Source organism: Vicugna pacos, chromosome 30 (assembly GCF_048564905.1).
Source record: "Vicugna pacos chromosome 30, VicPac4, whole genome shotgun sequence".
NCBI classification, from domain to species: domain Eukaryota; kingdom Metazoa; phylum Chordata; class Mammalia; order Artiodactyla; family Camelidae; genus Vicugna; species Vicugna pacos.
In genome coordinates, this window is record NC_133016.1 from 171031 (window position 1) to 196129 (window position 25099).

Genomic DNA, 25099 nt, shown 5'->3' on the forward strand with positions numbered 1-25099 from the left:
CACCTGCCCTCACCCCCAGGAATGACTGAAATAAGACACATCCTGGGGCACAATTAGGGATAGGAACTATTCTGAACAACACTTGTCCTCCCCACATGAAGGAGGTGGGCCCCACTTTACAACAGCATGTGCTGGAAACCAGTCTCAGTACAAGTGTGTGAACTGAGACAGGGTGACTGGCTTTGTCCTGACTCGGAACCCAAAAGGAGCTGAATCATGGCCAGTTGTACCAACACCTGGCCATAATATCATCTGGTACACAGGCTAGATACAATTCTGTTGAGAAGGCATAGCAAATATTTCTGTAACTGCTACTGATTTGTTATGTAATGAAACTGAATTGTACCGTGACCTTGCTGCAATATGGTGTAATGCTGGAATTGTTTGTAAGACTTAACACCTCCTGTAAGTAAGTCATATGATAATACTGATGTTGAAGATCAGTGGTGCTGAGAGACTGTGTTAAAGCCTCCTTGGGATGTTAAACCAATGGGAAATGACTGGCCTGAGGGAAAACTGGATTTAGATAAATAGCAGCGAATTTATATACTAAATAGTGCTACACAAGTTCATCATAAGGTACAAATAGTAGTATATCAAGGGGTGTGGGGAACAATCAAACTAGCACAAAAACACAATGGTTTAGTTGTTTCTTTAAATCTATCCCTGCTCCACATTGGCTGCTCTGAATGTTAGGCATACTGATATGATTGCTGTATCTGTCACAAAAATACTGTAATAAATGTAGGTGTTCCAAGAAATATGATCATTTTGCCATAAGACAGCCTAGGCCCAGGGCCAGGGGGTGGCCTGTGTAGTAAATAATTAATTTACAGGCAGGCTTAGAGCTCTAGAACTCTGCACATTCCAAGATAAGGCTGGCCTTTGGCCTCTGGGAGATAACCTGGGAGCCCTGGAGATATACTGCCTGATAAGAGTGTCTTCTTATACTTGGGGCCTTGGGCAGAGCTGGGTAGTTTACACTACACTGTAATTTGTGGTGAATGCCTGTTTTGGTTTGCCTAGGCTCTAGGTCAACCTGTAGCCAGTTTGACCTCTGCAGCAGCTAGAGACTAAGAAGCCAGTGTCAGAAATGTGGGCACTCCATGCCTGCATACCTGACCCTTGCTCCCAAGGCTCGGGTGAGTGTCCCTGGTTGGAGATACTTCACATGTGTTGTCACTCATCATTGCTGGAGGCAGTAAGTGCTGCCCACGCAGCTCCACTGGGAGGACACCTGGAAGTTCAGGCCTGGTTCTCCTGGACACCACCCTATCAGTTTTCTGCTTTTGCTGATTTTAAACTATGTCTTTTCACGTAATAAGCTAATTGTGAGTATGAAAGCTTTTCTGAGTTCTGCACAGCTTTCTAGCAAACCATTATGCCTGAAGGTGACCTTGGGGACTCCTGGCACTATCAGCAAATAGACTTTTTCTTTTGAAAATAATCTGTAGTAAATCCTTTTGTAAAGCAAAGAATATTTATGTAGTGTGACTAATATAACCCTAGATTTCCTACTTTTTAAATAATTTTTTTCATAGTAAGCAGAATCAGAATGTCTCCCTGAAAAACCAAGATGAAACCTGAAACATAGCTGGTAAGTACAGAGATTAGAAATTAATATAGATATCTAAAGATTGTTATTCATGAGAAAATTGCTAAAGCTCTTGGCCACAGGAATGATTTCATGTGGGACATGGGGAGTGCTTCACCTGTTAGGATAAACTAGACATCGGGATGTGACCCTGATATTTGCCCTGTGACATGTGAGTAAAAGCTCATTCTAGTAGGTTAGGCAACAGGGGTGATCACATGACTTCTAGGTGTCTGAGTAAGTTGATGACTGTCAAAAATGGTCATGCTTCTTAATTTATATCGTGATTATTTTTTTATACTAGATTAGTGGCTCTCTTTTTTGGTCTCAGAACCTCTTTACACTTTTAAAACTTGAGAACCCAAAGAACATGTGTTTTGGGGGCTATATCTATCAACACTTTTTGTATTAGAAATTAAAACTGGAATTTGACACAACATTGTAAAATGATTATAAATCAATTAAAAAAAGTTAAAAAAAATTTAATACAAGAGCACATTCCCTTAGCTGTCAGGGTGTCCAGAAGACTCCAGTGTGCACTTGTGACAAAACTTGAGTGGAAATAAGTGACATCTTACAGTATCATGAAAATAGTTTTGACTTGTAAGTTCCTCTCTACCTGCTAGAGTACTGCCTGATTCATGAATTATTAAATAAAGCCAATTAGATCTTTAAAATGAAAAGAAAGAAAATAGTTTTGACTTCACAGACCCCCTGAAAGGGTCTCCAGACCACATTATGAGAAATTCTGTTCTGAATAAATTGCTGTTTTTCTCAGAAATGTCTGTAAGTTCTATGGTCAGTCTTGATACACTTGGATAGTAAATTTGGCTATAATGTCAAGCATTCTGCTGACAGTAATTTGCTCAGTGGATAGAAATCAAAGTTGGGGGAACCAGAGGTCAGAACAGTGGGTGTAATGAGTGGCCGGATCCAGATGCCCAACAGGCTGGACCACTGGGTCACAACACACAAGCAAATGAAATTAGACACAAGTAAATGTAAAGTTCTACACTCGCACTTAACAACACTTGAGGGACTAACAATTCCAGTTTTAGCTGACTAAACACTCAATGAGCTGCGGTGCAATGACCCTCTAGATACAGGCTGTGGCCATGGCTCTGTGTCCCTCTCCCCAGGGCTCCAGCACGGGTCCTGGATGCCAGTCTCACGGGCACACTTTCAAAGGACCTGAAAATCTAAGTGCTGAAACACAGTAATAATGGCGAGGTGTCTGTAAATGATATCACTCAGGCTACAAGTAAAGGATGTGAAGATATTTAGCCTCAAAACAAAAAAGACCAAAATAAAATGTAGTGATTAAAATAATGCAGGTCTGTAGAAGAATGATCAAAGTCGGCCTTCGATGCTCCACAGAGCAGACTGGGGCCAGTGGGTAACCGGAGGACGTGAAAAAGACAGTTCTGTGCAGCCTCCATCCTTGCGATCTGGGCCCCAGGGCCCCAAGCACCCTGTCCATGGAGGTGTTGAGGCAGAGGCCTGACACCTGCAGAACTGGACAACATGAGACCCTGCACGATCACAACACGTGACTCTGAGACCTGCCCCCTGGAGCCAGAGAACTGCAACTGTCGGCTTCCTTACCTGGGTAGGGGTTCGGGGGACGTCACATCCAGCGCTGCCGCTTTAATGACCCCGGTCTGAAGGGCTTCCACCAGGGCGTCCTGATCCACTAACGGACCTGGATGGATGAGACACCTCCTCTGTAGGAACCACGGGAAGGATGCTCTGGTTGCATGAGCTACTGTTCAGACACATCCTGATCTCATCAGAAGTCTGACAGAGCACGTGAACTTTGTCCTGTCAAGCGCCTGCCACATGCCCAGAGAGGCTCAGCCCTTCATAGACACTGTCTTGCTGAATCTTCCACTTACCCAGGAAAAGGAAACACTCATTTTACAGATAAGAAAACTAAGGCTCACAGGTTACAAGCTCCCCAAAGTCACACTTTCCTACCACATTCCCCCGGATCTGAGCCTAGGTCTGTCTGACACCAGCCTGGGCCTTCTCACTGCACTGCACCACCTCCCAAACCACCAAAGGGTCCCAGCTAAGGAATGTGTAGTTTTAAATACACATTAAAAACCGGAATAGTCACAAACATGATCCACAACTGCATTTCAAATACAAGACATCAGGGTGAGCAGCAGCAGCTGAGAAGGAGACCCTCTCCTTCCAGCAGAGACCTACGAGGAGCCTCCTTCCAGCTGACAGGCTGTGAGCGGCCGCCCACCTGGCAGGACATGGAGCACCCACGGCAAGCATTCCTCTCCTTGTTTTACAGATGAGAGACACAGGTCGATGTTGCCACCTATCGTTGGTCGTGCCAGGTGCTCCAGCCCGAGACCCCCAAAGGCAAACCGCCTGCACGTCTGATGTCAGCACAAACCCTCCCGTGTGTGTCGAGGGCTCTGCCTGTCTTCTTTTAGATGCCACAGCGACCCACCAACGCTAGTTATAGCACAGGGCCTACTGCCTCCTGCACACATGCACAAAGCTCTACACCAGTGTCAAATGACCAAATAATAAAGTGAAGGCTCAGAAAATTCATCCCCATAAATTCTGCTTAATTACCTGGGAGGTCAAACTGTGATGCCCCCCACAAGAAGACACCCAAACTTGGATGTGAGACCTGCCACAGTGGAATGTTACCCTCTGTTGCTAACTTGAGGTTCAAAAGGATGTGGAGATAAAAATCAGAAATATCCCTAAATAGAAAGTAAAATCCCTTTAACTCAACACCCCCCAGTCTAGGTGGACCCTTCAGGCCATGCAGGGGAACGGCTGACTGGAAATGATGAGGGGCTGGGGGGGGTCCTCCTGCAGGGTCCTCAGCACACAGCAGGGGGCAGGTACCTCTGCCGATGTTGATGAGAGTGGCGCTGGGCTTCATCAGACTCAGCTCCCGCCTCCCGACCAGCCCCTGGGTCTGGGGTGTCAGGCTCACAGCCAGCATCACAAAGTCTGACCACTGAAGCAGGTCATCCAGCCTCGCACAGTAAGTGGCCCCAACAGCTCCCTCCTCCTCCAATTTCCTATTAAGAGAATAAGGAAGAAAAACCACATTCCCCAGTTAGAAATTCATCAAATTGCCCCAGGAGGAGTTTCTGAGGGCCCAGAGGACAGGGGTCACCCAAGATACCCTGTGGACGCCTCTGGGTTCTCCGAGGTGACACCTCAGCATCTGCGTGGTTTCGCCCCAGTCTGAGAGCCCCCTGAGGTCATGAGCTTCCTGTCGCTCATCTGTGAACCACCAGGGTCTGCTACAAGCCCGCTTGTGTGTCAGACATGCTTTCAATGATGTCAAGTACTGCTGAATGTGGGCAAACACATCAAAGTTTCCAGAAAAAACAGAGAAACAGGAGAGGGCCTAGGAGTGCCGTCTGCTCAACAGAGAGCACGGATCCAAGGGTCCAGTGCTGGCAGGATTGTGTGCTTTATTCTGGGTCCAATCTTACCTCCTGCTCTGGCCACACCAGAAAGCTGATTATTTAACAGAAATTCTAAGCTCCAGGAGGTCACAGTATCCCTGGTAGCCACTACTGCCCTCCAGATAAGGAATATAAAACTATATGAATTCTCTCCTAACATGTCTTGGCCAGGGGATGGCCTGGAGGAACAAGGAACGGCCATGTGCTGGCCGCTGTGAATGCCCCGCCCACATCACACACCTAGAGCCCTGGCCGCTGCGTCTGCCCTCCTCGCACTGAGAGCTGTGACAACTACCCGAGTCTCTCCACTGTCCACTGCGCAAACACAGTGACTGTAAGGGAGACAGCCTCCCAGCTCACCACGCCTCCATGAATGGAAATCTACACTATGGCAACAGGAGCCACTGAAAGGCTGTGAACCATGCCATCCTCTGGCTGGTCTGCAGATGGGGCTGGAAGTCTGGGAGCGGGTGTGTGTTTCAAGTGAGGAAGGACGGGGCCTGAGGCGTGATGGGTGGAGATGGTGAAGTGAGAGAGAACAGGTCTGAGAGTCGTGAGTGGATGGAATCAGCAGGACCAGGTGTTGGGCTGAGTGCTGCTGGCAGTGCCAGCGGAAGGGGGCCTCAGCCTGAGTGCCATGGCGGGGCGGACACCTCAGTGTGTTGTGTGTGTTAGAGTGTGGACAGCATCTCCCAAGAGCAAAAAAATCACTTTACAAATAAAAAAGCACAATTGTAGGTGAGCCAAAAATCTCTTTTCTTTCTGGTGAAATTTTTTCAAGGTAATCATAAAAAACCACAATGCCCTGACCATCAGTCCTACTTTTTGGAGAGAAAGAACAGGGGAATTGTATGAAAAGTGGAGGCATAATACCTCTAAGCCGTGTTTAAGGCAGTGATGGTGTAAGTGCTGCTCATTAATTTCAAGTCCATTTTCTGAATTTTACCTCCGTTTCCTATTGTGGTACAAAATCTTCATTTCAAACGCTCTGGCCCTCTGGGCAATCTTATAGCCAATGCTGCCCATGCCGATAATTCCCAGAGTGGCCCCGGTCACTCCCTGACCCATCCAGTTTATAGAAAATTTCTCCGTATCTGGTGAAACAGCCAACTGATGACCTGAAATTAAAAAGGTGCAGATTGGGCAGTGGGCAGTGCGCACAGCACACACGGAAACCCCACAACCCGCCCTGTGACATCGCGGCAGAGTGATGTAACAAACCAGAGCCTCCTTGCGGAAGGCTTTAAAATAACAACTTCTTTCGCATTCAGGGAGGATTTTTGGTTAAAATTTGGTTTTGCAGTGTGTGTGTGTGTCTGTGTATGTGTGAGTGTGTGTGCATGTGTATGTTTGCATGTCTTAGCATGTGACTGTGTGTGTGTGTGTGTGTGTGTGTGCATGTGTGACTGTGCAAGTGTGAACCAGCAGCAGCGGGAACAGCACTGGCCTGGTTCCCGCTGCCTCCTTCCTCAAGCCGCTTCACCCCAGGGCTCCGTCAGGACAGTGTGAAGCGCTGCATCACTTTGCTGCCTTCCTGGAGATGCTCCCAGCGATGATGTCCAGTGTGTGGAGAGGTGGGATTCCGCCACTCGCTTGTAGGCCTCCACCCCTGGTAGCGTGGGGTGCTGACTGGCCTATGAATCACCCCAGGGGCCTTTCACAGTGGTGCTGAAGTTACTTCATGCACACAGTTACCCACCGCTGCATAATGAGTGGAGCTCGGTGGGGAGAAACAGGGCATCAGACAGAGGCCACGTGCCCCAGACACTGAGCTTGGCACTGAGGGGGCCATAACCACTAAGAGTGGCTCCGATCCCTAGGGCAGTTATGAGGAACTCGGGGCCAGAAGATAAAATTGTATCACGCGTGGCATTAAACATGTCACCTGATTTCCGGAAAACCAGCATCTCCAACAGCTGCTTACCTTCCACTACTCTCCGGGCTGCGGCCAGCAGCAAGGCCATCCCCAGGTCTGCTGTGGGGCTGGAAACAGCATGTGGTGTGCTGGCTACCTTCACGCCAGAGCTGGCAATGAGCGCCAGGTCCAGGTGGTCCAGCCCGGCCCCCGCGCTGGCAACGATCCTCAGGGAGGGCAGGCTACGCAGGAGCTCCCGGTCAACAGCTGGCCTCCCGCCCCAGACGAACACAGCGCGGATCTTCGGAGCTAGTTGTGTTTTATTCTCCAAAAATTCTTCCATGGTGATGAGGTGAAAGTGTTTCTGCAGATCTCTCACGTGATCTTCACATATACCATGCGGTCCTTTAAACCCAGACACCAAAACTCCAGGTAGGTCCTGATCGCCCATGGCCTGCAGAAAGTTGAAAGCGGTCTCTGCTGTCAAAGAGTCTTCGTGAGAATAACCGCTACGTTATTCTATCACTCTAGATTTTCTAAATGGCAACAGGGCAAATTCACTTTACTTCCTGGATACATTCCCGTAAAACCTGAACACAACAGACCCAGAGCTCTGCGGGTACCAATGTCGGCACCGTGCCCACTTTCCTCCCTACCTCACCTGGGTCCTTACGCCTGCCCTGCGGCGGTGGGGTGTGAGGGGGGCGGAGGAGGGCAGCCTCCCAGCCCTACTCAGGTCCTCATGCCTTTGTGTGACCCTGGAGTCTGTGTCTAGTGAAGGGAACACAGTGGAGCAAGGGAGTTCACTGCCCTCTCCCGCTGTCCCCTCTCCTAGGGCAGCCCACTGCCAAGCTGGGGTGCAGCCCTGTGCCCAGGCCCAAGTGAGTGAGAAGTAAAACTCAGAGGCCAGCTAACAGCCTGGTGAGCCCTGCAATGACCATGGCCCTGGCCAATGCCTTAACTAAAGTTTCCTAAGACCCTGAGCCAGAACCACCCAGGGAAGCCACATCTGGATTCCTGGCTTGAAGACCTAGGAGATAACAGATGTTTGTTCTTTTCAGCCACTAAAATAAAACCGACCATTTTTTACTGTGAAAGTAAAAGACATTTGTTACTGTCTGTCAAATGATTAAATAATGTTTTATGTTCCTTGTTCCAAATTAAAAATAAGATATTTTTAACATTTTATAGCTTTCCTCCAAAAAGAAAACTGGTTGCTTTCAAGAGTTGAGGCTAATGAATGCATTTTATCTTTGGGTCATGAAATTAGCTGAAAATGTTTAAAATATGTTCCAAGCTCAGAGCATAATTGGCTAAAAAACAATTTGTGTTTACGTTTTGGACATTGAATGAAAGATTAAAAGAGCTTCATTCCAAATAAGATCTTAGTTTATTTTTCCAGAAAGGAGGCTCAATTTCTGACTGCTTTAATATTGGTTACAGAGCAAGGACACACACTGATTACACCGTTCCTGTCCGTGGTTGTATGTGGAAAAGATCCAAGACCCTCCAAGTGAGTCATGGCTGCTCCAACTGTGAAGAGGGTGGGGAGTCCCCGGTGGGAGAAATGGGTGTAGCAGGGATGGGAGCACCAGGAAGATTCAGGAGATCACTCCATCCTTGGTCTCTGTCTTCTGCTCTGGCATAGACCCTGACCATCTCCAGTCACAGACAAGAGTCCAGCAAAGGAGCTTGAGACAGGAAGGGGGACCAACCATCAACAACTTCCTGAGAAGGGAGCCTGAGCCCAGTGGGCTGCTGGGGCTGAGCCCAGTGCTCAGTGGTGGGAGGGTCGAAAGATGAGGACTTTGGCTTTGGCACAGCTCTGTGGCTGATCAGAGGTCCCCAGCCTTCCTTGGTTCTTGGTAAAGCTGGAGTGATAACAGGTAGTGTTTTATAGTTGCAGCCTAAGGTCACATTGCCTTTTCCTCCCCTAATTTCTGTGAAAAGAGAGCTCAGTGGACATGTCTCTGCAGGTGTCCATGGATGGACAGCATTAACGTGATGGTTAGGCCGGGAACATTCTGACAACAAAGGAACATGCCACAAAGTATTACTGGGTGTGTTATTAGACACTGGCAGTTTGTCCAAGTCAGAGGATAAACTCACATGTGAAATTTGGAAAAATCAAAAATTTTACAGCTTTTGAGGGGGAGGGTATAACTCAAGTGGTAGACAGCATGCTTAGCATGCATAAGGCCCTGGGTTTAACCCCCAGTACCTACATTGAAAAACTAACTAACTAAATAAATACTTCCCCCTGCAAAAAAAATGAATAAAAAATTTTTAAATTAAAAAAAATTTCACAGCTTTTTTTGTTAACAGAGTGATACTTCAGAGATGTACCTTTTCCAAATGCTATGTGCATTCTCCTCATGCTGTTTAATTTGAACAGCTAAACATAAATTAAAAGTCAGCTTCCTCCTTGCAAAATGATTGCTTAATTAAAATAAAAAAGAACTCGTATTACCTTTGTTGAAATCACCTTCAACAGATCCAAGGCTATAAAGTCAGGATTTTCTTCTTGTAAAGCCCCTGTAAAATCGATACCCAGAAAGAAAAGTAAAGGAGAATGAACTTCCAACTTCTTCCTTCAAAGGAAAATAAGACCGACGCCTGTGCATTACTCAGGAGGGTGAGGTGAGGAGGGAGGCATGCAGACCCTGACCTGGCCCTGAGGAGGCGGGGCAGGAGGAGCGAGGAGATAACACAAGTACACAAGAGCTAATTCAGTTCGCAGAAGTGAACTGAATTAGGGAGTGCGGAGTAAAGAAAATATTTTCAACTTAAAAAGCAAAAATGAGAAACATAAAAACCAAATGCAATCAATACAAATGTTTGGTTTTGGGGACAGAGAGAAAGAGACAAAAAAGGTGGGGAGAGGGCAGGAAAGAGGACAAAGCAGGGCCAGGTGCAAAGGAGGAGCTGGCGCTGGCCTCACGCTGCTCTGCAGGCGGCGCTTCCCTCAGAAACTCGCTCTCTTCCAGCACAAGGGGAGGGAAGCAGACAGCCATGCCCGGCGGCCCTGACGGTGGAAGGGAACCTGCAGGGCCTGGAGAACCAACTGCAAGCTTTCAGCGAACAGGAGTTATTAACGTTTAAATCTGAACAACAATTTAGATATTTACCCAAGTGTCTAGAAACAAGCTTACACCAAAGAGGGAGGCTGAATTCATACAATGCAGTAAAACTTCTTAAAATCCTATTTCCTCATGATAGCTCCTCTCTTAATATTTGACAGGTGAGCCCAACACCCCCACATCATCCTCAGGTCCCCAACGTGCCAAGTCTCCCTGCCACCCTGTCCTCTTGTCCTCCAACACCTTCTGAAGTTTCGCCGCCCACAGTAGCCCTCTGCCTCTTCGTGAGTATAAATCCAAAGCTGCTTGTCCTCTGTGATCTACAGATCCCTGTACAGATTCTGTGCCAAAGAGGCTCAAAAAACAACCTGGAAAAAAGATTCCTCCTTTACAGGAGGTAGATGGTGCCATGGTTAGCCCCTCTTATCACTTATCACCCTCAGCATGACATTCTGGACTTGATGGAAGTGACCTAAGCGCTCATGACTACATGAGGCCACCTAAAAGATAAAGATACACCAAAGGGCATGCCCGTGAGGATGTGTTTGCTGCTTTGGGATTAATGAAAACTGCACTGTTTGCACTCTTTATGTGAGGTTTCTCCAGTCACCAAGTGTCAATTAAAAAAACTGCGTTCATATAAGAGATTAAACCATAAACTATAAAATCTAATGTTGGTACCTGAATCTTATCCATTTAAAGCTTAATCTGCCACTGCCTGGAGCTTAGAAAAAGAGTAAATACCTTTAGGTTCTGGCAGTCTCTGAAGCCCCCTTAAGTCTTCTCTCCAACAAGGCAGGTATAAATAGTAACACTGGACTTTCCTTGTTAAATCCTTTAGGATCGTGCCCTGCAGGCCCACATGACTTTCAGAATTCTGATGCTACCCACGTGTCCCAGGTAAGGCCGGAGGTCAGTCACACCCACGCGGCAGAGGTCCAGTCTCCCGCCCACAAGGCAACGTCCTAGGGACACATTTACCTTTTTAAAAAGACTCAAGATTTAAGGACCTGACCCAGCCTCCCAGGCACGAACCTGACCAGGAAGGCTGGAGGTCAACGGGCGCCGGCCACGCCCCCTGCCAGGCCACACCCCAGCCATGCCCCCAGCTCCAGCAGCCTCTGCGAGCCCCGCCTGCGGGACCAGGCCCCGCCTGCCGGCCCACCCCGCGCTGCTCTGCAGGACTCCGGACGGAGCCTCCCTCAGAGCCGGGCTGGGTGGTGGACTTGGGGACCTGGGCGGTGGGGAAGGTTGCTGGCCTCAGCCTCAGTGTGCGGGTGGAAAGAACAAACAGAAACCTCATTTAAGAGGGAATGAGGAGTGTATATATGTATAACTGAGTCACCATGCTGTACACCAGAAACTAACACGACATTGTAAATCGACTATACTGTAAGTCAAAAAATAATACGTTAGAAAAAAAGATGGATTTGTGGCCAGAAGGGGAAGCTCTCACCTGCCCCCTCTGCCTCCACTGGAGACCCACCCTTACTGTTAGATAGGCAGATAGCTAGATAGGAGCAGAGAAAGAGGGACACAGACCAAATGGCAGGAATTGGGCAGAAAGGAGGGGCACAAGCCAAATGCTGGAAACCATACATCATGTAAGCACCAGGGGTCCCTGGGCAGAGAAAGAAAAGCAGGAACATTTGGGCTGATAAGGGGCCACACCTTTTGGCCTGGAGACCAACAAATAAAGGTGAAAAAAAGGCTGGAATTTTCAGTGTCCGAATGTAATCTTTTGCTCATTATGCCCTCATTTCAATAAAATTAGCCTTGCAGATCAGAAGTCCCCATCATGCACCGATGCCATAATACTTCTGATCCAGACTAAAAAAAGGACAAAAATCCCTCCTCCCTTTGGGAAGGTGGAGTTGGGATGATAATCAGGAAATACGACCCCAAGCCCTTCCCTCCAAAATGAATATTCCACCCATTTATTTTTACACCCTATCCTTTTTTACACCCTACCTTGCCAAAGAAACTGAGGGCAGCATCACCTGAGCCTGCCCACTCTCCCCTTGAGAGTGTATTATCCATCCTTTAATAAATCCTCACTCTACTTTTTTAACCGCTACGTCTTGTCTCTGAATTCTTTCTGGGATGGGACAAGAACCTGGAACACCGGTTGCATCCACTGGTAACATTACTATCAACTCAGTAATGGAAGGAGGAATTCCTCTGTCAGGCAACAGCCGGCCTGTGGGGAGCCAGTACTCTCCCAAAGCCCCCTTGCCCTCTCTGAAGTTTCTCCTCTGTTCCCTGGACTTGCCAGTGGTTTGCCATAGATGGCATGTCCTACATTGCAACTTTTTGCTGTTCTCGAATAAACCCATTTTGCTTATAAAACAATTGGCTGTTTTATTGTTTTAAGTCAAGGGGGTGGGGGAAGGTGTGGGGGACTACACTGGTGGGCAGGGTCTCCATGCTGGCACCTGGTAAAAAGCAAGTCTCACCCTGAGGTCAGGACTGCTTTTGTCTGGGAAGGTGGGGGGTAGGTGACACAGGCCCTCCCTGTAGGACGGTGGCACTGCCCCACCATGCTCTAAGTCACCCCCCAAGGGTTCACTCCCCCACCTTGTCTCTCTTCTGTTCTGGGTGCACGTGTTACAAATTCAGTCATTTTGAGACAGTAGGGAAGGAGGCAGGGCACAGCCGTTAAAGAATGACACAGCCATTAGCACCAAGATAGTGGAAGATTCAACCCCCAGTAGGCCTTGAGCTTCAACATAGGCTTCTTGAAATACAGTAGCTGCTAAATGGCACTCCCATAGGTGCCACAGCAGTTTCAAGGCTGACCATACAAAGTCGGAAAGTGGGTGATGGCCCAATTCCTGGGAATCCCAGCCCCTTCCCCAAAGTAACTGGAATAATCCCCCCACTTGTTAGCATATGAAGTTACCAAGCGCATAAAAGCTAACAACCCCCGCAATTCCTCACCGATCTCATTTTTCCTAGCCAGCCCCGTGCTCTCCCTTCTGAGTAAGATGACCTGCATTGTGCCTATGGAACGTGTATCTCCTAGGTCTTTCTTCTTTCTTTCTTCTGAGACAGCCTGCACTCCGTCTATGGAGCATGTATTTCTTTGAACAAAATCCACCTTTGGTCTACTGTGGCTCACTCTTGAATTCTCTCCTGTGTGAAGCCAAGGTCCCTCGATTGATGGGGTGTGTCCCAGGGATTCGACTGAGACGTGCGACACAGCCATCCTCTCATGCCCCACATTTTTTCTGCATCAACTTTTCATAGTCATACACCACCTGTGTTGTTACTTACTTGTTTTTCCCCTAAATAAATTAAAAATCAACCCTGTGTTTACTTACCTAGTCAAAAATATTATCTGGAGAAACCTCTGGTCTTATTATTGTCTCTCAAGCAGACTAAACGGCACTACCGACCCAAACAGCTCTCTGTGTTCATCTCCAGCCCAGACCTCTCTGCGGAGCTCACGCAGCAGCTTTTCTTACTCTGGTGCTAATCTCCCAACTCCCCTCTCTCTACACACTCCCTCTGCAATCCTCTCCTGTCCATGGCAGCCTAGGGGCTCGAAGGACATAAATCTGACCTGTTAACCCCGAGCTGAAGGCCTCAGCAGCTTGTCTCATGCATGTGGTGAAGTCTGTTATCCTAACTAAGCACAGCCTCAGAGGCCCCATTTTCTGGCCTGTCCATCCTGCAAACTCCTCATATGCTCATTTCCACTGCAAATTGTCCCAAACTGCCATGCTCTTAGCCCTGGACTTGTTCCCAGGCTGCCAGGACTCGACCCCAGCTCCTCCCCAAGTTCTCACTCATCTTGCAGGTCCCCATTTAAGTATCACATCCATAGGGAAGCCTTTTCTGAACTCAAAGTCAGAGGATTCAGACTAACTGATTTCAAAACTTACTACAAAGCTACTAATCAAGACAGGGTGGTATAAGCATAAGGCTAGACTTACAGATCAATGGGATAAAGTTGAGACTACAGAAATAAATGCTTACATTTAAATTCAGTTGATTTTCTTATAAGCCCAACATGTAACCAGTTTTAAATACATATGTACAAAAAAGAGGAGAAAATGAAGTCAATTGATGTTCAACAAGGGTGCCAAAGCAATTTGATAAGGAAAGAATAATCTTTCCAATACGTAGTGCTGGGGCATCTGGATAACCACATACAAAAGAATAAAGTCGGACACCTACCAAACACCATACACAAAAATTAACTTGAAATTATCATAGATCTAAAAGTAAGAGTTAAAACTATAAAACCCTTAGAAGAAAACAGGAGTAAATATTCATGACTCTGAGTCAGGCAATGATTCTTAGATATGACACCAAAAGCACAAACAACACAAGGAAAAAGATACATGGGATTCAATCAAAATTTAAAAGTTTTACGCTGAAATGATTATCAATAAAAAATAAGAAGTCAGTCCACAAAACTGGAGGAAATATTTCATATCATGTATTTGATGATGGATTTCTATCCAGAAAAATAAAGAACTCTTACAACTCAAAAATAAAAAGAACTAATTCATTTTTAAGTGGCCAAGGAACTGAACAGACATTTTCCAAATGGCCAATAAGGACATTAAAAGCTCTGTATCACTAGCCATTAGGGAAATGCAAGTCAAAATCATAAGACATCACTTCACACCTACCAGGATATCTTTTTAAAAAGACAACAAATAAGTGTAGGCAAAGAAGTGGAGAAATTCAACCCCACTACATGGCTGTTGGAAACGTACTACTTCTGAAAACAGTTTGGCAATTCCTCAAAATGTCAAACAGTTACGGTATGATTCTGCCATTCCACCTGTATATGTACCCAAGAGAAATGAAAACTTGAATCTATACAAAAACTTGTACATAAATGTTCATAGCAGCATTATTAATGATAGCCAAAAGGTGGAAACAACCCTAATGTTAATCAACTGATGGACAGATAAAATGCAGTATATCCACATAATAGAATATTAGTGACCAATAAAAAGGAACTAAGTACAGTTGACCCTTGAACAATGACCCTCCATGCATTCAAAATCCACGCACAATTTTACATATTCCCGTTCCCTCCTGTAGACTCTACCACCTGCAGGCCACGTGGTCCCCGTGTAAGTGGCTGCATCGATCAAACCCCGTTGTCCCAGGTCAACTGTACTGATGAGTCTACAGTGCAGGTGAGCCCCGAGAAGAGCATGCTCAGTGGGAGGTCGGGAACAGAGGACTTACACAGAGTGTCTGGCATAGGCGGGGGTTGCCAGCTCCAAAGGATGGAGGGAAACGGGGCTGACCGCTTATGAGCAGGGGGTTTGGGGGCTATGAAAGTCTTCTACAATCGGACTGTGGCGTTGGTACCACGACTCTGTGAGAAACTACCTCACTGTAACGGGTGAGTCACTTCACGGTATGTGAAAGATACCTCGACAAAGCTTCCCACGGAAGAACCACCCGGAGCGCCGGCGGCAGCACGACCACGTGCGAGCACCCAGCTGGACGGTTCACGTGGGAGCTTTACCACAACAAAACACGTTTAAAAATACTAATTTCAATACATTATTTGTGGGCATCTGAGTCTTACCGGTACCCTTCTGCCAACCCCCACCCCGGGTCCCGGGGCGCCGACCGGGGAGCAGGTCTGAAGCGGCGCAGCCCCACCGCCGCTCGCACCGCAGGCGTCCAGCCGCGGCCCCGACTCCACCACCCCGGCCCGCGCGCGCGCACGCACCTGCCACCGCCCACGCACTGCCGACGGCGCGCGCGTACAGGCCGGCGCTCACGCACTGCGGACGCGCGCACGCACAGGCCGGCGCGCGTCCTCGCCCGGAAGGACGGCTACGCGGGAGGGCCCAGTGTGGGCGGAGGAGGTACGAGCAGGGCTCCCGGCGAGAGGAGGGGGCAGCGGGTGTGGGAGCCCGGAGGTCCTTTCGCCCTGGGTTCTGCGCCGGGGGCGGGGGCGTGCCGGGGGCTGGGGCGGAGTCGGGAGGACAAGGTGGACCCGGGCCTGGCCCCTCTCCCGGGCACACCGACTGGTGAGGCCCGGGAGGGGTGGGGTCCCCGTGGGGTGAGGCCCGGGAGGGGTGGGGTCCCCGTGGGGTGAGGCCCGGGAGGGGTGGGGACCCCGTGGGGTGAGGCCCGGGAGGGGTGGGGTCCCCGTGGGGTGAGGCCCGGGAGGGGTGGGGACCCCGTGGGGTGAGGCCCCGCCGGTGCGCTGCAGTGGAGCTGGATGGAGCTGACTCTTAGGTTCCCGCCACCCCGCTCGCAGACCCGTCGGCCTCAAGATGTCGTACATGCTCCCGCACCTGCACAATGGCTGGCAGGTGGATCAGGCCATCCTTTCAGAAGAAGACCGCGTGGTCGTCATTCGGTTTGGACACGACTGGGACCCTACTTGTATGAAGATGGACGAGGTTTTGTACAGCATAGCTGAAAAGGTAGCGCAGCCCCGCTTCACGTCGCGTCGTGACCTCCGCTTGGTCTTTTCATGACGTTGGATTGCTTTTGCTTTGCCATTTGACAGTGAGATTTAGACGTGTGCGCTGTACTCATTCTTCTTAAATGACTTTAAGTCTTAAACGACTGTTAGGCAACACGTTTACCAGTTAAAGAGAAGCGGCAGGGTTCACAAAGGGACAGAGATGTGAGGACGTGCTCCCTGAAATTGGTCAGAATAGCTTATGGCTTTTTCTGGGAGAAGTTTCCATAGATTTTCAAATTTTTAAGAGGTTCATGGTCTCTCTCCCTAAATAAGTTAGTAATTTCTATTGACAGGATGTTTTTCAAAATTTATCTCTGTAGTGCCAAGAGCAAAACACATTTGCAGACTGGCAGGAGCATTGGAGCTTACTTTGAGTAGCTTAATTTAAAAGGATTATCCTTTATTCAGGTACGTGTTTGTTTGTTGTATTTGTAAAGCGGAACATTTATGTTGGTAGCATAGTAAATCTATTCCTTTTTCTTTTGGTTGGTTTTCTTTTTTTGTTTACTCCACCGTACTTTTTATGAGTGACTTTGATTTCTATCTTAGAGCGACTCAAATGCAGGAAACATTGAGAGAAAGTGGAATTGCACTTGTTAGAGCTAGTTTTCCCAACTCTTAACAGTACACCACGTTGTCTGTGGCTTTTGTTTGCTGACAGTGAAGTGCAACTGGAGGGCACTTGAGTAACCAGGGCTTAATTCTTTTTCTGTAATTTCTTCATGGGGACTTTAAGATAACTTTGATTTGGATTTTTGCAATTGTAGCATTAGGGCAAAAAGCAAACATATTAGGGTGTTAATAAGGTATTTAACTTATTAATATCCTATACTAATTTGAGAGGTCATTTATATTGATGAAGAGTAAAAATAAGGAAACTGAGCCATCTTTTCTTTGGCAGGAATATGAGATGTTAATATCGGCTGGATTAAAATAGCAACTTGAGTAAAGAGTAGCAGGTATAAGGATGTGCTTTGCGTTTAGGAAAGGAAACACTGTCCGGTCTGCCGTCAGTAGCTTGCACTGTCTCCTACTTGGCGGGCAAGGCGGAGTGAGGTGGGGGTGGTTTCACTGTGAACGCTGGGGGCCGTCCTGTGTCTGTCAGCAGAAGGGTCACTTGGAACCTTACCAAGGTGCATCTCAGAGGTTCTGATTCTGCAGGTCTGGGGTGAGGTCCAGGTAGCTTTCTAAAGAAGTGCCCCTGGAATTCTGGTGTGACTTTCAGAATCCTGTCCACGAGGTCAGGGTCAGAGTAGGAGTGCTGTGACTGTGGCCATTTCCCTCCTCTTCCTCTTGGACAGCAAGTTACTGAAGGAGCTTGAGGAGGTGCCTGGGGAACTCAGGAGAGTGGGGCTCTCACATGGGGGTCCTCCCAGTCGGGGAGTCGTTTCTGCGTGGCCTAGGCTGCAGTGTCCAGGTAGATGAACTCTGTTCCGGCAAGCGAATCACTGCTGTGTCCACTCTGGAGCCACGAAGGGTGTGTGTCCTGGATTCTGCCTTGCAGGGGGCACATCAGCACCGGGTGGCGTGCAGACCCTGTCGCCCTCAGCATGGGGCTAGGGTGGCTGGAGGTGTGAGGGTCGTTTGCTCTTCATGTCTGAGGAAACTCAGCGAGATGCTCTCGGCTAGGAGACAGATTTTGTGTTAACGTGAGTTTTTAGGGACTTTTACCAGAATACTTCTTTTTGAATACCTCTGTATCCGTCAGAGACCAAATCTCTGTCGTACCAGCAGGCATGTTCTTTTTGGTATTGAACCCGTCGGTAAGAACAGTTCAATTGGACTCACTTTGGTCTTTTAAGTTACTCCTTTTCTTTTGTCCAAAACTTGGATTTCTACTTTAATAAACTTTAATACTATAGTATAGTATAGTTAGTCAAAATGGAAACTTGAAATACATTACAAAACAATGTTTTATTTTCTTCTTAGTATAAGTGCAAAATATGGGTCTATGATTCTGGAAACCCTTTTTGGGGTTGCTCAACAGGAATTTTTGAAATTGAAGGTTTCAGTATCAAGAACAACTTAACTGTTTATTAAAAATCTCCCTCTGCAGAAATGGCAGATAGTGGGGGATCTTCCTCATCTTGTTACGAGCCCTGTTTGGATACCCCAGCTGTTTTAAAGTGAGTAAAAGTTCCAATATTGAGGCTGGACTTGATTCTACTGCTTCTCCTAGAAGGTGGTTCATGGACTTGATGCTTCGACAGCACCAACCCCACCTCACGGTCAGTCAGTTTTGAGCTGTACTGAAAACAGAGTTATGCTTGAAGATTTTACAGATGTCTGGAGTTCGATAGAGTGATCATAAAAACAGAGTTCCCTGCTTGGTGGCTGGTCCTGCGCACAGCTTTGAAGAGACTGTTTCGTGTGCTTCTCAGCTGCCTTGCCATTTTGTAGGAACACACTCCGCCACAGTGCACTGTTACCTGAATCCCACTGTGGGTAAGAACAAGTGGGGTGTTCAGTTTCTGTGTGTTTAAAAAGCCCATGCAGACAGAGTTCAAAATAAGCAAACTCAGTGATGCTGTCTCAGTAATGCATTCTAATACAATTGTATATAATGTAAATGTATTCATGGAGCTAACTGGGAATGATTTCAGGGAGTCATTCTTCAGGATCACGTAAAGTAGGTTAAACCAGCGGAAATTTATGCTCAAGTGTGGAATCTCATAGAAACCAACAGCCAATCCGAGCAAACAGTTGAGACGTTATCATGCAGTTTTTTGATGGGTTTGAAATGAATTACCTAAAAACGTAAACATTGACCCTTCAGAAATACATGGTGCCAGTTGACAGTCAAGAATATTTTTTCCAGGAGTTCAAGTGGGTTTTTAGCTGGTGGAGGATCTCCTTACGGGGGGTGGGGCCTCCAGTCTCATGCTGTACGCTGCACTGACCTGCAGGAGGGCCGCTGGGCTGCGTGGATGCTGACTGGCTGAAGAAGCGACGTGCTTGTACAATGTGCGGCAGCAGAGTTGGAAAGGATATTTACTATTTTAGACAATCAAAAGAACTTGAGAATAGAAGTGAAATTTGTACATGTGGTTCTTGGTTTGAAAAAATACTTTCCAACAAGCAGTTAAAATTACTGCAAACATAGAAGGCAAATGTTATTGTAGATGCAATAAATGTCTGCAGGTAAGTTTAAAGTACCATTTAAAAAAACAAGACTCCCGTGGGTAAATGGGCAAAGAACTTGAAAAAAGAGGAAATTCCAATGGGTAAATAAACTCCAAAGACCCACACAGTAAAGTAGTGTACTGTCATTTTGTAGACATAGCAGAGATAAGAAGGTTTGCCCATTAGTGTATGCAGAAGCTCAGAGTAATATTCAGCTAGGAGTAAACTGATATCCTTTCGAAGAGCCACTTGACATTGTATGAAAAGCGTTAAGCATAGTCGTACTTTATGCTCAGTAACCATGCCTCTTCAGTAGCCAGAGTTTTAGGCCCTCTGAGACTTTTGCTGTGATTGATAGCAAAATTGGAAATAACCACAACGTGCAGTGAAAGGAGAACATGGTAATGACTGTACTCTCTGGGTTCTGAGCACGCAGGCCAGCCATGACGACAGACTGGAAGCGGATGCCCGGTGTGGGCCTCATGACAGCCCCCTGAGGCAGGCGCTACCACGTAGTTTGCTCGGAAATGGAGATTTGGAATTTAAAGTGGAACGTTCTCTCCACTGGATGGAAGATTGTTTGGCTCTTAGAGATGATTTTCTAAGAGCTTTATTTGACAGTCTGGGGAGAGCTGGAGAAAAGCAGAACGTATGAAGTTTCCTCACAAGAGCACATGGATCTGGGGAAAGGGGAACGTTTACTTTTCACTTTGAAACACTGATATACTGTTGATTTTATTTGGCTGTCATATTCTTTTTAATTACATAGCTTTTAAAAAATACTGGGTTGGAAACAAAGCAATGGTGTTTCTACTCCATTTCTGTTTCCAAAATGAACATTTTTTAAATAGAGAAAAGATTGTAGGCACCTATGTTATTTCAGTTTTATATAAAAAAATACACAGGGGTTTTAGTTAACTGCAGATTCATTAATGGATGTGAAACACTCCAGAGAAATAGTTGAGACCATGTGGAAGGCATCATGGCGGAATCCATGCCACCCCTTTAGGAGAATCCATGCCACCCCTTTAGGAGGAAAGGGGCTGGGAGGGTTCCCAGAATTAGAGGAAGGTAGGTTGGTGCTGTGCGTGCAGTGCTCCCAAATGGGGTGAACCATGGCTGAGGTCATGACCTGTCCCCACTGCAAGCATCTGGCTGCAGGGGCAGGAGCACCCTTGTCCAGGCGCTTCCTCCGAGGAGGATGTCGACCAGCCCATTTCCTAATGCAGGTCTCTTTGAACTTGGGATTATATAATTAAGTCCGTATTGTCCACAAACACATTTTTAGTGACAACAGTACATTTTTTGAGTTCTGAAATACAGGATTATTGTTAAAATTCACTCGTTCAATAAATACTTACTGGTGCCTTGTGTGTGTTGGGTACTGTGTGGGCTCTGAGGACACATCAGTAAAGACAGCACCTGTGGCCTCAGCCTTGAGAGGCTTCACATCTGCCTGAAGAATCATGATGTAACTTATACGGAGGGGAAGGAAAATTAAGCCCTGTAGTGTCAGTTGTTTGTTTCACTTCTAAGTGAGCTACGGTTCTCTTACTCATCATTGACGGCAACAGAGAACATTTAGAAGACTGTATAGTGATCACAGTACAGCACTTCGTATCTTGCTGTAATTATGAGCATTCTTACATAAACTGCATACTGCTCAAACATACATTTTATGGCTGTGTAATAGTTCATCAAATGGCAGTGCCACTATTCTACCATTCTTCTGTTATTTTCTTTGACTTTTCATAAATATAAATGATTAAAATTTTTATTAGTATCAATTCAGCTAATGAAGTATATATATAAATGTAAGGGTAATAATGTTCATAGGTGAATAACTGATATCACTATACAACTGCATATTGTTAAAAAACAGTATAAACAGACTTTACACCCCCCCCAAATGGGAAAGAATATAGTAAAAATGTCATTCTTAGCGATTACCTCTGGGTGTTGGGATTGGAGGTTTTGTTTTATTTATAGTTTTCTAGGTTTTCCAAATGTCCTCTGATGAACTTGTAACTAAGGAAAGAAATGGAAGAACATGTGCTATACACAGTATGACTTGGGTGCTGGTCCTCTGGTATGTGCAGGTGTTCAGACCTAAACGACAGGAGGGGTGAGGCTGTGTTTTAAAGCAGTTATTTAATGCATGTAACTCAGTGTTTGTGAAAGTGCAAGTTGGAAAAGTCCATGTGGAGTATTCCTGGATCAGAGTGAATAGTTAACTGTGGACGTTTTATGCAGGGTTCTCATAAATGGCTATTCTGAAGGATGTTGAATGAGGTGTTACTGGCCAGTAGTTTAGGACCCTGATCGTATTGAATTATCTTCCAAATGTCAGCTCTGCTGAGAAAAAACGTTGGAGAGTTAGTTTGGAAATTGTCCTGTTATACAGATTCTTTTGTTTCTGTTTTCTAATGTGTTTTTACAGAGTAAAAAAGTTGATATGTTATTTTAGTTTTTTCTCCCAATCTCCTTTACTTGTAGGTTAAAAATTTCGCAGTTATTTATCTTGTGGATATTACAGAAGTACCTGACTTCAACAAAATGTATGAGTTATACGATCCGTGTACTGTCATGTTTTTCTTCAGGTATGTGCCCTTATCTTAAAGTTGTTATTTAAATTAAATAGGTGATCTGGAGGTTTCATGTAATCAAAGTATCTTCAGATTTTTTTTATTTAGAAGGAAGTTAATTATAGTCTTATCATAATATGGTTTGTATTACCAGGCAATCGATATTATCTTTTAAATAATTTTCAAAGTAACAATTCCAGTTTAGCATTTAGTCAGTAACAAATTACTCCTTTGAATTGAATTTGAATTTGAAACTGCCCAAAAACCTAGGTGGAGTGTAAATAAATGGAAGATATCCTTACTGACTTGTAAGATACCTCTAAATATAATGTTGATGAAAATGTGTTTTAAAGTCACTCACTTTTAAAATGTGACATCAGTGACTTGACTTAGCGTCCTTTTGTGATACCCAAGAGGAAAACCTGTACTGAAACAGTTTGCTTGTAAATGCAAGATTACGGTATCAGCCGAAAAATCCTGTTGTGGACCCTAGTCAGTCAGTCATTGGTTTCAGGAATAGCATTTCCCTCGTTGCCTTAAATTAACTTGTACCCATGATTTGCAGGCTTTGCATGGCAGGGAAACGTGGAGTGGCTGCTGGTTAGGTACACGGGGGTCTGATGGAAACACAAATACGCTTGATGATATTTGTGTAATAAAGTTAAGTGACATCATGAGTGAAAGGAAATTCTGTTGTGGAGATTTAATTTGGAAAGAAATCACATTTGATGTTTTTACTTGTCATATTTTCTTACTGTTTATCCTTATTACAAAAGTGAGTAAACAGCAGTGTAGACATTAGGCCGTACTCCAGAAGTGGAGCTTCTCGGCTGGTGAGGACAGTCTGGGTGGAGTGAGTGCACAGGGTGTGTAACAGTGTGCACAACCTGGTGGCAAAACACCACCACTTAGGAGTCAAGGCCTGTAGGTCAGAATCTGACGGCTCAGTGGGTTCTGTCTCGGGGCCTCATTAGGCCAGCGTTGCAGGCTGGACTCTTCTCTGGGCAGTCAGTCGGGGAAGGATCCACTTCGTGTAGGGGGAGCAGGCATGGGCGGGGCACAGGGGCAGAAGAGCTTGCTTTTGGGGGGACCTGGGAGGACATGAGGGGACTGACAGGTGAGGGGTGGAGTGGCAGGTGGTGAGAGGGGAGTGGGAGGGTCCAGGTGCACCGATTTCTGGGCCAGTGAGGACTTGGAACAATGCCTAGAAGTGCACCTGCAGCAGGAGGGTAATATCACATTTGCCCTTTGGAAGCTTTCCTGGCTGAAAGGAGGCCAGAGCTCGACCTCAGGATGGAGCACTTCCCAGGGAGCAGCAGCTGGGAGTCAGACGTACAACCTTGCAGAAGCGAAAAGTTAAATTGATAAAAATTAGTGCAGCCAGTACAACATGGGCTAATATCTTTATTTTTATAAAGTGTACATATAAATTTATTTTAAAAAGTAGCCTCTTGAAAGATAAGTTTGTGAAGAATCATGGAAATACAAAGTATCATTCATTTCACAGTCAGTTGGGCTTTTAGTAGAATTTATACTAAGTGCTCATAAGAACAGCACAACAAACTCATACATTGCTTTCTTCAGGTAAATTAGGAAAACAGTTCAGCTTTCCCAGGGGCTAAAACTGTGTGCTTTGACACTTCGATTACCCTGTGGGTCAAATGCAGAAGGGGCTTTGTGTATTTCTTTAAATAGCACTTAGCTTGTTTCCTGTCTCCTCCTAAATGCTGTGCCCTCTAGATCGCATGTCCTTGTCTTCACTGAGGTGCAGCAGCTCTAACGGTGGAAAACCCAAGGCGCTTTTTCGTGGGATTCTTTTTGGGCCAGGCTTTCACAGCGCGGGCATCTCCCTCTGCAGGAACAAGCACATCATGATCGACCTGGGCACCGGCAACAACAACAAGATCAACTGGGCCATGGAGGACAAGCAGGAGATGATCGACATCATCGAGACGGTATACCGGGGCGCCCGCAAGGGCCGCGGCCTGGTTGTGTCCCCCAAGGACTACTCGACGAAGTACAGATACTGAGCTGCCCTGGCCCCGCACACAGACGCCATGTGCTTGTGCTCACGTGGAAGTGTTTACGCTCTTTAAGCCTTTGAGGAAGCGTTTGGAAAAGCACGCGGAGCTCACGTCGCTGGAGGGTTTGCAGTGAGGGTGGCATTGCTTTGACTTTCAGTCCACCTGGTCGTTGTATTTTTGTATCAGCAACTCTCTGTAAATATCTAGCTGAAATAAATAAAACAGATGGTGATGGGACAGTCATAATCATTTATTTCTTAGGAAACGTGATATTTGGGCCAGTGAGCCTGGCAGTCAAGAACTGACTCAGCCGTTGGAGTGAAGGTCAGGTGAGCATCTTTTGCGGCCCCTGTGCTTTGCACACTTGTGGGTGGGAGTCTGTCTGAGTTTCCTGGGGCCGCCGTAATCAAGGGCCACAGGTGGTGCCTTGGCAGAGATGTGTTGTCTCAGTGCTGGAGGCTGGGGTCAGGTCCGGGTGTAGGCAGGGCTGGTCCTCAGGCTCCTATGAGACTTCCTCTCCTCCCCTGGCCCTTTGTGTCCCTTGGGTTTGATGCTTCCCCCAGTCGAGGCCTTGGTGTTCCCATGGTGTTCTCCCCATGTGCGTCTGTCCAGATGTCCACACTGGATGAGGGCCACCCACTCCAGCATGACCTCATCTCAGTGTTACATCTGCACCAGCCCCATCACCAAATAAGGGCACGTGCTGAGGTCTTGGGGTTAGGGCTCCCAACCCACAACAGAAAGGCTTCAGAAGGATCACACACCTAAGGAAAAAATCTTTTGTCCTTCTAGTTAACAAGAACAACAACAAAAAGTCAAATAATGATTTCTGGGGCCTTTCTTTTAAATATAAACAGTAAGAGCTGTTTCTTATTCCTCCTAAGATTGTACCTAGTGTACTTAAATCCTGTACTTAAATTCTGGAG

At 46.5% G+C, this 25099-nt stretch overlaps 2 protein-coding genes and 1 long non-coding RNA gene across 12 annotated transcripts in view; 2 read left to right on the forward strand and 1 right to left on the reverse strand.

Annotated features, from left to right (window-relative positions):
* The window catches only part of LOC140690507 (uncharacterized), a 12751-nt gene extending 2209 nt beyond the window's left edge, over nucleotides 1-10542 (forward strand). The window contains exons 2-4 of the long non-coding RNA XR_012065820.1: nucleotides 1542-1597; nucleotides 8345-8414; nucleotides 10143-10542. This is a non-coding gene — a long non-coding RNA (uncharacterized lncRNA). The remainder of the gene's footprint in view (nucleotides 1-1541; nucleotides 1598-8344; nucleotides 8415-10142) is intronic.
* The window catches only part of LOC102539375 (glyoxylate/hydroxypyruvate reductase B-like), a 16863-nt gene extending 1148 nt beyond the window's left edge, over nucleotides 1-15715 (reverse strand). The window contains exons 1-6 of one of the 5 annotated variants that reach the window (XM_072952364.1): nucleotides 15692-15715; nucleotides 9372-9436; nucleotides 6971-7355; nucleotides 5993-6164; nucleotides 4472-4650; nucleotides 3200-3296 (exon numbers count right to left, since the gene is read on the reverse strand). In XM_072952364.1, the coding sequence (XP_072808465.1) occupies nucleotides 3200-3296; nucleotides 4472-4650; nucleotides 5993-6164; nucleotides 6971-7352 (830 nt within the window). In that variant the 5' untranslated portion in view covers nucleotides 7353-7355; nucleotides 9372-9436; nucleotides 15692-15715. Of the gene's footprint in view, nucleotides 1-3199; nucleotides 3297-4471; nucleotides 4651-5992; nucleotides 6165-6970; nucleotides 7356-9371; nucleotides 9437-10725; nucleotides 11250-15195; nucleotides 15466-15544; nucleotides 15664-15691 lie in introns of those variants that run through there. The other 4 variants (XM_072952362.1, XM_072952360.1, XM_072952361.1 and 1 more) reach the window with 4 other exon arrangements.
* A 22-nt stretch (nucleotides 15716-15737) lies between these two features.
* Nucleotides 15738-24410, forward strand: TXNL4A (thioredoxin like 4A). 6 transcript variants are annotated; one of them, XM_031672370.2, is made up of 5 exons: nucleotides 15811-15830; nucleotides 16229-16397; nucleotides 18498-18567; nucleotides 22061-22164; nucleotides 23890-24410. In XM_031672370.2, exons 3-5 carry the CDS (start codon nucleotides 18500-18502, stop codon nucleotides 24177-24179), a joined length of 462 nt encoding a protein of 153 aa, XP_031528230.1. In that variant the 5' UTR covers nucleotides 15811-15830; nucleotides 16229-16397; nucleotides 18498-18499; the 3' UTR covers nucleotides 24180-24410. The 6 variants fall into 6 exon arrangements, with proteins under 6 accessions (XP_006213261.1, XP_031528230.1, XP_031528232.1 ...); XM_031672372.2 differs by having other exon boundaries at nucleotides 23977-24410; XM_006213199.4 differs by lacking the exon at nucleotides 18498-18567 and having other exon boundaries at nucleotides 15738-15830; nucleotides 24008-24410.
* The last annotated feature ends 689 nt before the right edge of the window (nucleotides 24411-25099 follow it).